General features: G+C 37.9%; 1 protein-coding gene across 3 annotated transcripts in view; it reads right to left on the bottom strand.

The window, feature by feature from the left end:
* The window catches only part of YTHDC1 (YTH N6-methyladenosine RNA binding protein C1), a 36,179-nt gene extending 22,483 nt beyond the window's left edge, over window positions 1-13,696 (bottom strand). For all 3 annotated transcript variants that reach the window (XM_015138613.3, XM_001098270.5, XM_002804099.4), the window contains exons 1-4: window positions 13,321-13,696; window positions 1,346-1,447; window positions 629-957; window positions 81-507 (exon numbers count right to left, since the gene is read on the bottom strand). In XM_015138613.3, coding sequence (XP_014994099.1) covers window positions 81-507; window positions 629-957; window positions 1,346-1,447; window positions 13,321-13,348 — 886 coding nt within the window. In that variant the 5' untranslated portion in view covers window positions 13,349-13,696. The remainder of the gene's footprint in view (window positions 1-80; window positions 508-628; window positions 958-1,345; window positions 1,448-13,320) is intronic.
* Between the last annotated feature and the right edge of the window lie 225 nt (window positions 13,697-13,921).

Raw genomic sequence — 13,921 nt, 5'->3', positions numbered from 1 at the left:
ATTTTATAATTTAAACATTTTCAAGACCGAAACCTATCAAGTTTTTTTAAAGATGAACTTTTACAAATAAAAAGTAGTACCTGATCCATCTGTGCCTGAACCAGATCTGACGGACCCATCTGTGAAGGAAACAGATTCAGAACCAGAGTCACTGGCCTCACTTCGAGTGTCATAATCATTTCCCTCCTCTTTCTGGTCTCTCTCATCCTGTTCATATTCTTCTTCTTCCTCCTCCTCCTCCTCTTCTTCCTCTTCCTCCTCCTCTTCCTCCTCCTCCTCTCCATCTTCATCTACCTCTTCATCTTCTTCTGCATCTTCTTCTACCTCTTCATCTTCCTCCACATCTTCTTCCACTCCTTCCTCCTCATTCTCAGTGTTGTTGCCTTGCTCATCAGAAGAACCACTGCTGCCAGTCTCATGGTCAGAGCCATATTCTTCAGAGTTCACTTCTTCCTTAGAAGACTGGCTGGATCTGCTTGCACGTCTATCCACTTCAAGCCCAATTCTCTGATGTTTAAAGAAAAAGGGAATCAGCAGTCATATAAAAGACAAGGTCAGGGTGAATAAACAGTTCTAAAGCCTCAAAAAGAATGGCTTTCTGTTTTATATCTGCAATAATATTTACTACCTCAGAACCGTCTGGCGTAGGAGATTTGGCCCTCCTTTCAGGATCCCTTTTCCGGACACAGGTTTTTTCAGGTTGATTCTTGTAAGGTTCTCTGGAGGCACTACTTGATAGACGAATTTTCCGATCAGCATCTAGACGCTTGTTTCTTTCAGATCTTTGATATTCCTCATTTTTATACTCTGTGACTGACTTTCCTTTTGTACTAACTATTCTTTTGTTATTGCTAACAGATGAGCTCAGTGGCTTAGAAACCAGTTGTCTTGAATGGACAGAAGGCTTTTGTCGTTTGGTATCAGTAGATTCCATTCGATCACTTTTTCTTTTTGATCCTTTAAAATACAAAAAAAAAAAAAAAAAAAAAGTAGTAGTAGTATTTGTAGTATTCCATTTATTTCACCAAAGATTGACAATAATATACATCAGGAAGGGGGGAAAAGGCCTCATTTCTTTAAAAGTCTTCTGAAAGATTTCTGCTCCAGAGTTAATCTAAAAGAAAACATAGCTTTCAACTACAGGAATAAATCCATATATTTGAAAAGTTTCACATATTAGAAAAAAAACAGATTATCCCCATTCATATGGATATCAGTTTGTTATGTACATTTAGTGTTAACTGCCTCTAGGAACAAGTACAAAAAAGCACTTAAGTCATTTTCTTAAGAAACTGAATCTCCTCATTTATACTGTTATTTCAAAAATAATAGAACTCTTACATACCCTTTTTCTCGTTTTTATCTTGTTCACTCTCTGGATTATACAGTTCATCATCTTGTTCTGGTACTTCAGTCAAAATATCATCTAGAACATTAAGTTCTCCATCTGCAAATAAAAAATTAATAGGGAAAAATCACTATCATTAAGCACGTACTTTTGAGTACTTACTAAGTGTGAGGTCACAAGTGCCCAGGGAGCTTTTACTTCACTTTTACACAAAAAAGCATTACATTTCAGAATCAAGACACAAGATTAATTTCTATAAAACAATAGAGGGTAAAGAATTGGCCAGTCATGGTGGCTCATGCCTGTAATCCCAGCACTTTGGGAGGCTGAGGCAGGCCAATCACTTGAGGCCAGGAGCTCGAGACCAGCCTGGCCAACATGGTAAAACTCTGCTTTGCTAAAAATATAAAAATTAGCAGGGCGTGGTAGTACATGCCTTTAACCCCGGTTACTTGGAAGGCTGAGGCACAAGAATCACTTGAACCTGGGAGGCAGAGGCTGCAGTAAGCCAAGATCGCGCCACTGCACTCCAGCCTGGACGGTAAGAGTGAGTGTCTCAAAATATATATACATACATATATATACACACACACACACACACATACACACACACACAGAGAGACAGAGAGAAGTCTAGGCTATCTGGTCTACAAAGCCAGGAGTATACATCTCAGAAGGCATGAAAAGATATATTGGAGCATAAAAAGAAAATATAAGAATGTCTCTATTTTTACCTCATTCTTAAATTTCTAAAATTTCTGATGGCTTTAAAATGTATACAATAAATTAGTATAGAAATACATATGTACAACCTATAAATACACATTTACCAAAAATGTGCACTCCACAATTACAAAGGGAAAACAACTTTACAGGGGAGAAATGTCGCACAGGCCAAATTAACCAGATAATTAAAGTTAATTAACATCACCAGTAATGAGACAAATCAATATCATGGACCTCCTGTTACAATGCTCTGAGAACAGAACTATGCTTTTGTAATGTTCTATGCAAAATGGAAAAGCTGAACCTACATGAGGAAAAATCAGACAAACCCAAATTAAAGCGTATCCAAATATGTCACTGTCATGAAACAAAGAGTAAGAACTATTACACATCAAAGCAGACTAGAGAAGCATGAAAACTGAACACAGCCCACAATATTGGATAACTGGAAAAACTGGTGAAATCTGAATAGTTTATATCAACGTAAATGTATCCCATTTAACGTGTTTATCAACGTTATTTGGTGAACTCGAACATCTGCACGTCTATTTCTTCATCTACTAAGTAATGAATGATTAAACATGTCTTATTCTATATGATTTGTATATATATTTTTAAAATAATAAAATTTTAAAGTGACAAAATATTTTTAAGAAGTAGTAAGCATTAGTTAATATTCGTTGTCTTGAAAAAGGTTGTAAATATCAACGTTATTTTTCTAATTTTGACTGTACTACGGTTAAGTCAAAGAAAGTCCTTATAAGACATACTTAAGCATTCAGGGACAAAGCTGTATTATGTCTAAAACTTACAAATGGTTCAGGAAAAAATGTGCACATACGCACGTACACACACACACAGACACACAGAATGAGACAAACGTGACAAAATGCTAATATTCGCAGAATGTGGCTGGAGACTAAAAGAAAATTCTTCACACTGCACTTGTAGCTATTATGTTTATGTGAAATTATGTCAAAAAGGAAGTTAAACGAAAAAATTATCAATGCGCTATATAATAAAAAAAGTTTAGAGCCTGCTGGTGTGGACTGTAAAAGCATAAAACTTACTCAGACAAGGGAACTATGACTATATTGACATATTCAACGATCATGAGAGCATAAAACTCAGTTTTGTCCCCACTTCCACCTTGTCCAACAAGACAAACCTTAGAAATACACACAAATACCATTTTAAATTTTAAAATAATGTGCTAATGCTAATAGTAAATGTTTAAACATTATTCCAATACCAAAAAAATTTTTCCAAATTTAAGTTGTGCCAAAGAGGAAGTATAAAGCAATGAAAACGGATGAGACAGAACAATTATATTTGTGGCTTCAGGGAAAAAACAAAGCCCACTTGAATTACAGCAAAGTCTATTAATTAACCTGGGGGCTATAAACAGGTTAAAGGGGATTCAAATTTTCCCCAAAGTGGGAAAGAAATCAGTGACTGAAGAGAATAGTTAATACAAATGATAAGAAGGTTACACGGGAAATGGAAAAGATAACATTTTCCTTTATATTTGAGGACAGACACAGTCTAAAGATATCTGTAAACTACTATGTCTGGAATAGCAAAATTGATTATTTTGGGTGGTACCAATGCTGATATGTACTTTCTATCATTTTTCTAAAATGAAAACAGGTTACATGGGTTTTCATTTTTGTTTACTTTTTAAAAATCTTATTTAAAATCCAGACATGTCAAACAAAAAAGCTTCTCTCATCATCTAGACTCATGTTTTTGCTAAGACAAAATTCCTTCAAGATCTGAACGGTGGCAAACACCATTTTTGGACTCTACATCATAAATAAAAAAAAATAGTTTGACAGAAGTAAATCCACGTTTTACAGATGTTTAATAAGTACTGGGTCAAAGTTCACTAATCAATAAAAAAGTAGATCCAACAGGTCTTCACAGAATCAAATACATTTGCAGAAAACAAAAAGAAAAAATTTAAGACTATCAAATGAAATAGGCAAATATAATGCTATACAAATCTTTTCATAAAATCACTAGATCTTATTTGGAAATATCACCCCCGAACCCTGAACATTTATATATTATACACTTTAGACATGCTAAATTTAATAATGAATTCTGCAGAATGTTAATTTAAATAAATTTAAGTTTCAAAGACACTTAAAGCCTGGTTTTCCTATAAAAGGGGGTATTACTGTTTTAAAAAGTTTTAATGAATTCAAATTCAGACATTGGTTGCAGTTTTACAAAGCACCTGTAACCTTTTTCAAGACAACAAATATTAACCAATCCTTACTACTTTTTAAAAATATTTTGTCACTTTAAAATCTTATCGTTTTTAAAATATATATACAAATCATATAAAGTAAGGCATGTTTAATCATTCATTACTTAGCAGATAAAGAAACAGAAGCGCAAATGTTCTAGTTCACCAAATACACTTGTCTAATAACAAACAGATTAGTATGAAGTTCTGGCTTTACAAATCTACAGTTAAATTAGATGGGGAACAATAAAAGCACCTTTAACCAAAGTATAAAGAACACAAATGCAAAATATTAAAAGGATATATATACTAGAACATAAATTTCAAATTAGTGCACCAGAAAGCTCTATATCTTTAACATTACAACATTTAAAATCTACTGAAATATTCAAAATCAACTATAACATCCTCACTTAAATGATGTACACACTTTTATCCATATTACAGTCCATAACATCAATAAACTGTGTGGTTTTACCACAAACTGGCAAACTAAAACCTACAGGATAAACGTGGCCCACTGCCTGTTTAGAATGGTCTGCAAGAATGGTTTTTACATTTTTAAGGTGCTTATTAACAAGGAAAAAAAAAAAAAAAAAAGCAAAGAATATGTCAGAAAACACTTACAGCCCACAAAGCCTATCTGGCCCTTTACAAAGAGTTTTGCCAACCCCTGACAAAATACAAATGACCAAATTTTAAGTTACTTTTCTCCATCATTGAAACTCCTTATATATATACTGGAATATGATATACAAGGGAAAAAGTCTTGGAGGTTAAGAAAATACAGGTTATAGCTTACATTTAGGTATCAGGAAATTCCCAGTCTTTCTGAGTTCAAGATTCTTCACCTCTGATAAGAGGCACTTAAAAAAGATCAGTTTTGGGGACAAGAAAAGGAGGACATTTGAATCTTCTATGAGTTTTCAACCTTTAAGACTCTCCTTCCTTATCACTATCGGACTTTAAGAGGTTGCCTGCCCCAATCCTCTTGCTAATGGGCTACATGATATATATAAAACCTGGTCCAGAACACAAAACAAAATCCCTTCTTCAACAAAACAGGTATGGTATATACATACATGTTCCAATTATCTACTGCTGTGTAAGATGATCACCCTAAAACTTGACTTAAAACAGTAACATTTTTCATTATGGCTCATGGTTCCGGGGCTCGACCTGGGTCTCCCATGTGGCTGCTGTTAAATGGGGCTAGGGCTGGGGCTGAAATCATCTGAAGCCTTGTTCATTGACAAGTCTGGCTGATGTCTAGGCTGGGAAGATTCAAAGCTGGAGCCTCTCCAATTCTCTCTGTGTGATTACTCATTACTATGGCAGCCACAAGTAGGCAGACCTCTTACATGGTGGTTTAGGACATTCGTGTCCCAATAGAGAAAGGACCAGGGAGAAATCCAGCAACACTATCACAGTATTTATTCATCACAAAAGCTTACCTAGGTTCAAAGGGAGGGGACACATACTCTAATCACTGTTGACAGAAGTGTCATATATAATACATGACAGATGTTTCCAAAATGACAATAGTTTTAAGGATAAATATTTTAATTATATACGTGAAGTGCATTTTTAGTAACAAAAAAATTCGTTTAAATAGGTCAGTGTTAAAGCTTATAGTCTCTGGCCATAACCTTCACTGACTTGAAAAAGTACACTTTCCATACATTTTAATTATTTTTTTTAATGTAGAATTAATTACAAAAGCAGAAACATTTTAATACTCTCACAAGTTACTGCTATTAAAGACTATAATCATCACTGGCATATCCATTTTTAAGAAGAATTATCTCTTTAAGATATAAAGTAATACCCACTAGTTCTAGGTTGACTTTCTTTAACCTACTTGAACAAATGTTTTTAACCATTTCCTTTGTCCTGAAATTTAACATTATTGATATTCTATATAAATAGAAATATGTATGCTTTCAATTACTTCACAATAGTTTGACAGTAGCATCCCAACCCAAGAATAATAACAGTAAACAAAGATTAGAAATGCCAGGTTACGAAAAGGTCTATAAACATACAATTCATGCACTACAAAAATCCTAATTTCTATGACACAAAGCACTTCACATTGAAAGTTTTTTTTGGAGGTCTATATAGAGAACTATACAGACATTAAAAATAACTTTTTTTTTTTTTGTAGACGGAGTCTCGCTCTGTCACCCAGGCTAGAGTGCAATGGCACAATCTGGGATCACTGCAACCTCCACCTCCCAGGTTCAAGTGATTCTCCTGCCTCAGTCTCCCGAGTAGCTAGGATTACAGGCGCCCACCACACCATGCCCAGCTAATTTTTGTTATTTTTAGTAGAGACAGGGTTTTGCCATGTTGTCCAGGCTGGTCTCGAACTCCTGACCTCAGGTGATCCACTTGCCTTGGCTTCCCAAAGTTGGGATTATAGGCATGAGCCACCGCGCCTGGCCTTTAAAAAAAATCACTTTAAATCTCTTAAAAAAAAAATTTTTTTTTGAGACAGACTTGCTCTGTTGCCTAGGCTGGAGTGCAGTGATATGATCTCAACTCACTGCAACCTCCACCTCCCAGGTTCAATCAATTCTCCCTGCCTCAGCCTCCCAAGTAGCTGGGATTACAGGAACCGCCACCAGGCCCAGCCAAATTTCTGTATTTTTAGTAGAGAAGGGTTTTTGCCATGTTGGCCAGGCTGGTCTCGAACTCCCGACCTCAGGTTAAAATCTATAAAATTTTGTTCCAAAATTAAGATGTCACAAAAAGATGGATTTTTTTAATAATGTGCCAGTGCAACAAATAAGCTTAATAAAACAATCCTACATTAAACAGTATTTACATTTAGAGCTAAAATTCAAATCCATCCAAAAGTTTTATACTAGCAGTCTATAGAATAAACTCAGCTCTTCAATGCTGTTTTAAAAAATTCTAAGGATTTAATATGAAAACCCACTTAAAAATATACTACTTGATTATTAGGGGCCCAGATTCTCACCTGAAAACAACCAGCTGGAGTAGTCTAGTCTTCTGTTAAGACACAGAGAAGGTAACATATGTCAAAGATTTGCATGAGACAATCTGGGTTTGTATCTGGTGAATCAGTGTATTTACTATCACTACCTGAACAAAGAGCATGCTGGCTCTTTAAAAAAAGACAAAACAAAAAACCCATGATACATTACCTAATGTATTAAGCAAGTACTTTATCTGCCAGATTCTGGTATGCACACATATCTGCAAACCCTGCATAACACTGATCTTAAACTTCAAAAAAACTCAAGGCTCAGTTTAATATACTAAGGCACAGGAACATCAAACTAGTTTTAGTATACAGTATATAATACTTTGGGAAAGAGGAGGAAAGCTAAAGGGACAATCCTACTCAACTGCAGATTAACTTCCCTGACAGTTGCAAGCACTGTGTTGTCAGATCTTCCACATTTTCAAGAGGACTCTGAAACCCAGATTTTTATTTGGAATTGCATGACTTTTAAGTGCTGCCTCAATTAAAAACGAAACAGTTGGCTGCTAGATTCCATAGTTGGCTGCTAGATTCCTCTGTGAAAGTATAATCATGTGTGAATGTTTTGTATTAATATTATAATCAGAAACTATTAGCAAAATGAGTTTTGAGGTAAAGGTATAGATTCCCAGGATATAGGAAGTAAACAAGGACATAAAAAGAGTAACAGGTCGGGCATGGTGGTTCACACTTGTAATCCCAGCATTCTGGGAGGCCAAGGCAGGTGTATAGCTTGAGCTCAGGAGCATGAAATCAGCTTGGGCAACATGACGAAACCCCATCTCTACAAAAAGCACAAAAATTACTGGTGCGCACCGCACCTGTACTATCAGCTACTCAGGAAGCTGAAGTGGGAGAATCACCAGAGTCCGGGAGGTCGCGGATGCAGTGAGCCCTGATCGCACTACTATACTTCAGCCTGGACAACAGAGTAAGACTCTGTCCCCCTACAACTAAAAAAAAAATCATTATTTTTAAAGCCTGTTCAAAAACTGACAAGATGTTAGAAATAACAAAGCTAGCTGTTTGTTGCTTGGCTGGGAGATTTTTGTTTTAGGTAAACATGGAAACTTAAAATTTACCATAATCTTTACATTCTTGTCCAGGAAGGTCACAAACCTTAACTCCAGGGATACCAGGGTAGAAAATTAACCTTTATCTGGGACAGTCATTTTTTACTGCAGAAGCTTCTGGGTCAGAGGACTGCACTATTTATTAAGATGTGAGGTTCCAGCATCAGACTAAGATTTAGTATTTAAAGAAAGTTAAATATTAAATATATTACACATTTTTTTTCTAACACAAGGTACCAAAATAAATTATATTTTAACTCATTTAATATAATTTTAGTGGGATTTGGCAATGAAGTAAGATTACTAGAACCTCCCCCTTCTATATCTTGTAATGTACATTGTACGTTTAGACTAGTTTCTCAGTTTTTGTCATTCAAAATTCTCATTCCTCCAAATGAAGTTTAAAAACTTGGATTTCCCATCCAAAATTGCTGTCTTCTAAAAAATATACAATTTAAGTGCAAAGAAAGCACTTAAAATGTTCTACCTTACTTCTCCTATAGATAAAATGAATATATTGGAATATCAATTACATACTCTATGCTTTACACAGCCCAAACTAAAGTGAACCAGGAAAGGCAATTTTATCCTAAGAAATTACTATAGCGAGAGCCATAGTATTTACACAGTCATGTGCCACAACATTTTGATCAATGATGAAATGCATATACAAACGACAGTGGTTCCCTTAAGATTATAATGCCTCATCTTTACCATTTTGATGTTCAGATACACAAATACTTCCCATTGTGTTACTACCGCCTACAGTAGCATGCTGTACAGATTTGTTGCCTAGGGACAATAGGCTATACCATACAGCCTAGATATACCACCGAAGTTTGTGTAAACACACTATGATAACACAACGAAACCACCTAACAATGCCCACCTTCACTGATAAATGACACATAACTATGTGTGTGCACAAGACTCTGTGTGTGTGTATACAGATTTGTATACGCCTGAATGTAACCATGTGTATAACAGCTAGGCATGGTGGCTCACGCCTGTAATTCCAGCACTTTGGAAGGCTAAGGCGGGCAGATTGCTTAAGCCTAGGAGTTCAAGATAATCCTGGGCAACATAGGAAGACCTCGTCTCCACTAAAAATAAAAAATTAGCTGGGCATGCTGGTACACACCTATAGTCCCAGCTACTAGAGAGGCTGAGATGGGAGGATCACTTGAGCCCTGGGAGGTTGAGGCTGCAGTGAGCCATGACTGCCCCCCATTGCACTGTGGCCTAGGCGATAGAGGCTGTCTGAAAACAACAACTGTGTGTATATATACAGTAGTCCCTCACTTACCCAAGGTTTTGCTTTTGAGGGTTTGTTACCCCCAGTCAACTGAGTCAATCACTGTCCAAAAATACAAAAATGGAAAATTCCAGAAATAAATAATTTATAAGTTTTAAACTGTGCGCTAAGTAGTGTGATGAAGTTATGCACCGTCCCACTCTGTACTACCTGGGAAGTGAATCATCCCTTTGGTCAACAAATATTTGCATTACATATGTTACCTGCCATTAGTCATTTAGCTAACTGTCTCGGGTAGTAGATCAACTGTCCACATATGGCAGTGCCAGTGTTCAAAGTAACCCTTATTTTACTTAATAAGAGGCCCAAAGCACAAGAGTAGTGATGGTGGCATATTGTAATGACTGTTCTACTTTATTATTGTTGTGGTTGATCTCTTACAGTCCCTAACTTATAAATTAAACTTCATCATAGACATGTACATATAGAAAAAAACACAGTATATACCGGATTTAGTAATATCCATTGTTTCAGGTATTCACTGTGAGTCTTAGAACATATTTATCAGGAATAAAGCTAGTAGAGGTTGGGGGTGGGGGGAAAAGTGTTGTATAACTTAAACTGAGAAACTCTTAGCTTTGGTTATCACACTGCACATGTCATATAACCAATCAGTTAACGAAGTCCAACCTGGTAAATCTTCAAGGTACTGAAACACAATTACTGTATACAAGGAACCCAGTGAACAAGACAGATGTACTCTGAGCCCTCAGGGAGCTTCCAGTTGGGTAATGTAGAAAACATGTTATTTTTAATGCAGTAACTCATTACACATTACTCATACACGTTTTGGATAGATTATTTTTTAACTGTTCTTTGTAGGAAACTTTGTAAAAGCTTAATAAAATTTATACAAGGTGTCTGCGATAACAGAAAAGATGCGTATTTCCTCCTTATATAGAAAAATAGCATTTAATATTAGTTAACACCAACATTGTAACACTTTTCAAATCCAGTTTATTGGGCAAATTATCACCACAGGAATGACAGGGAGCTAGCAATCTGCCCAGTTATATGGGTTTCAGCTTCTAGGTATGAGTATTATAGAAGCATAATTATAGATTATAGAAATTAATGTCTGCCGGGCGCGGTGGCTCACGCCTGTAATCCCAGCGCTTTGGGAGGCCGAGGCGGGCGGATCACAAGGTCAGGAGATCGAGACCACGGTGAAACCCCGTCTCTACTAAAAATACAAAAAATTAGCCGGGCGCGGTTGTGGGCGCCTGTAGTCCCAGCTACTCGGGAGGCTGAGGCAGGAGAATGGCATGAACCCGGGAGGCGGAGCTTGCAGTGAGCCGAGATCGCGCCACTGCACTCCAGCCTGGGCGAATGAGCGAGACTCCGTCTCAAAAAAAAAAAAAAAAAAAAAGAAATTAATGTTTTTATTACCCAGATAGGTGCAAAACCCTTAATTCAAGAACTCTACGAACAGGAGTCTTTTCACTGTTCTGTGATTAATATAATTGCCAATTTCTGCAACTTAGACTCATTCGTTATCAAGATCTTAAACCATTTATGGAATCATTTGAGAAGGAACTTAACGTTTGTGACATGACTGAGATTTTTAGAGGGTTTATCCTCATAATTTCCTGTTTCATGTTAGGCAATAAAGCACTTAGAGTACCATTTTTCCTTAAGAGAGGAAGAGCCAAGTATTGATTCTAACTATAAAGCTAGGCAGCATGCAATGATGATCAAGTAAATGATACAACCTGTAGGTTACCTAAAACTCTCCCAAAAACAAATAAACAATTCCAGTAGGTAGGTGCTAGTTCTCCATGTAGCCCAGAAACAATCTTTGTTCTAAACTATAAAGATAAAGCACTTATATAAACTTTTTAAATAAAGTTATGAAAATTAAATTAAAAAAAAAAACTAAGCAAATGTGAGGCAAAGAACCTTCTCAAAAGTGGGGAAACGCATCCTATGTATAGACAACAGGTGACATCACTACTTCCCAATAATAGCTATACAGTTTATGTATTTGTATTGCATTATCACCACTAAATCATTTCTAAAGCAAAACTTTTAAAATCATCTACTTTTCTTCTTCAATGTGCATTACTGCGTCTACTCTATCAATGACTTGTAAATATTTTCACATTAGACAACGAATTCTTGAGAAGTACTGAATTTCACTTATGTTTGTGTTTGGTTCATTTCGCCCACCACAACCACTACAGACTCCCATATCCACAGCTCATAAATTACAATCAGATGTTTGCTGAATACTTACTAATTAAGAGTACGTATTTTTAATAACTGAGTTAACTAAGTAAAAGCAGTTTCTTTTACTCACTAACACCATGCAATCCTATGTTCACATTCCTTCTCGATTTCTCAGAAAAAAACAAAAAAACACAAACCCAGGGAGATTTTTTAGCATTTAGTTTAAGGATGGAACATCAAACTGCTATAACCTAATCAAAGAACTGCTTTAGGATAAGGGCAGTATCTTAAACATATTCCCACCCACTCCACTTTCCAAGCTTGTCCCTATCCTAGGGCAGTTCACTGAACCATGAAGACTCTCCTGATGTAGAAACCAGAAAAATTAAGAAAAAAGGATCACAGGCCTAAGTAACTTGACTCTAGAGCCCACTTAACAAACCCCCACAAAAATCTCCCAAATCAGTTAGGCACACAGAAGAGATGTGTGAGACACAGAGCAGCGACCGTGTCATATTATTAACTAAAATCTTTCCAAGACTATTATGTTAATCTTAGGGTTGAAGAAGATCTTAAAGCAGCATTTAATCTAAACCACTCTCCAGACAGATATTGATGTAGGACCTACATTAACATCTCTAGGGCTTGGGAACTTAGTATATCTTTCCATTATAGCAACATCACTTCTCCCTACATGTCACTGAAATTTATCCCTCCAACTCTCTATAACTTGCATCCATCTGTTTCTGACTGTACCCTCTGGGACCTACACACGTTTTTCTAGCATAATAGACCCAGGATTTCTTTGTCAGCCTAAGTTACATAGTTATCTTTCCAAACTAAGTATTCATTTTTCCAAGTACTATGTTTTTCCAAAATGAGTATTCGAGGAACAAAACGGCTAGTTCCCTTTGCCTACTGAACAGGAACAGCCAGAAGTTATTTGCAGATATTTCTCAAGATTAATAATCTGCCAGTGCCACTTCTTAAACATGCTCACTTACCACACTACTAGTGTTGATCGCGGCATTTGGGGTTCTCAAATTGTAGTCTAACAGAAATGGTTGTCCTGAAAATACGCATTACATCCGCATGATCCTACCAGGAAATAAACCTAGGAGCTTGCAACTCAGAAGGGCCCCCTCTCAGCCCAAGACAGCTAAACGGAAAATCAAGCCTGAAATCCGGATCAAAGAAAAACCCTACCGAGATGAAGTGTTAGGCCATATGGAGACCGAGGACGAAAGGGCAGGCCTGGTCTCCGCCAATGAGTCCAAGTGTCTCGGTGGGGGCGACCGGCTCCTCACGAGGCAAGCTAACCTCCCCAACCCCCACTCCCGCCCCGCAACGACGACCACTGCTCCATCACTCCACTCCCGAGCCCCAGCCTCGCCTCCGCCCGTCACCTTTCTCCGCACTAACCTTTCTCCTCCCGACTGTCGGCCGCCATTGCTCCCCTTCGGTTTCCGCCGCTGCCGCCGCCGCCGCCGCCGCCGCCGCTTAGACGCGACTCGCGCGGGTGCCGCAGCCGCGGCAGAAGCACGGGCCCGTCCGTCAGTCCGTCCGCCCGGCTGCGCGAGTCGCACTTGGCCTCTTTAACACTCAGCCTTCTCGACTCTTCCCTCTTTTTCCCTTTCTCCCTTCCTTTCACTCCAGCTTCCAGCCGCCTAGGCCCAGCCTTCTCGTTAGGGCTCAGACTCGAGCGAGGGTATGGGGGAGGGAAGGGAAACAGATGGCGACGGCGGGCGGCGCTAAAATGGAGCCTGCTTCCTGCGCGAAACAATCCCGCTCCCGAAATGCCGTGCGCTGTTTACGCTTCGTTCCTCTCTGGGAACGTCACAGTACGGAGAGGGGCGGGGAGGCGGGACGTGCAAAAGAACGTGACGTGACGTCAGCGCGTCACCCCGCTGCTCTCAGCCCGCTGGTACCTGGAAGGAGTCTTATGCAGAGATTAGGTTGCCCAGGCTGTTCATGGAGTTCCGGCTGTGCTGGCTATACCCGGATGGCGTAATTTTCCAACCTG

Source organism: Macaca mulatta, chromosome 5 (genome assembly GCF_049350105.2).
Source record: "Macaca mulatta isolate MMU2019108-1 chromosome 5, T2T-MMU8v2.0, whole genome shotgun sequence".
NCBI lineage: Eukaryota > Metazoa > Chordata > Mammalia > Primates > Cercopithecidae > Macaca > Macaca mulatta.
This window is presented reverse-complemented; position numbering and strand designations above follow the sequence as displayed.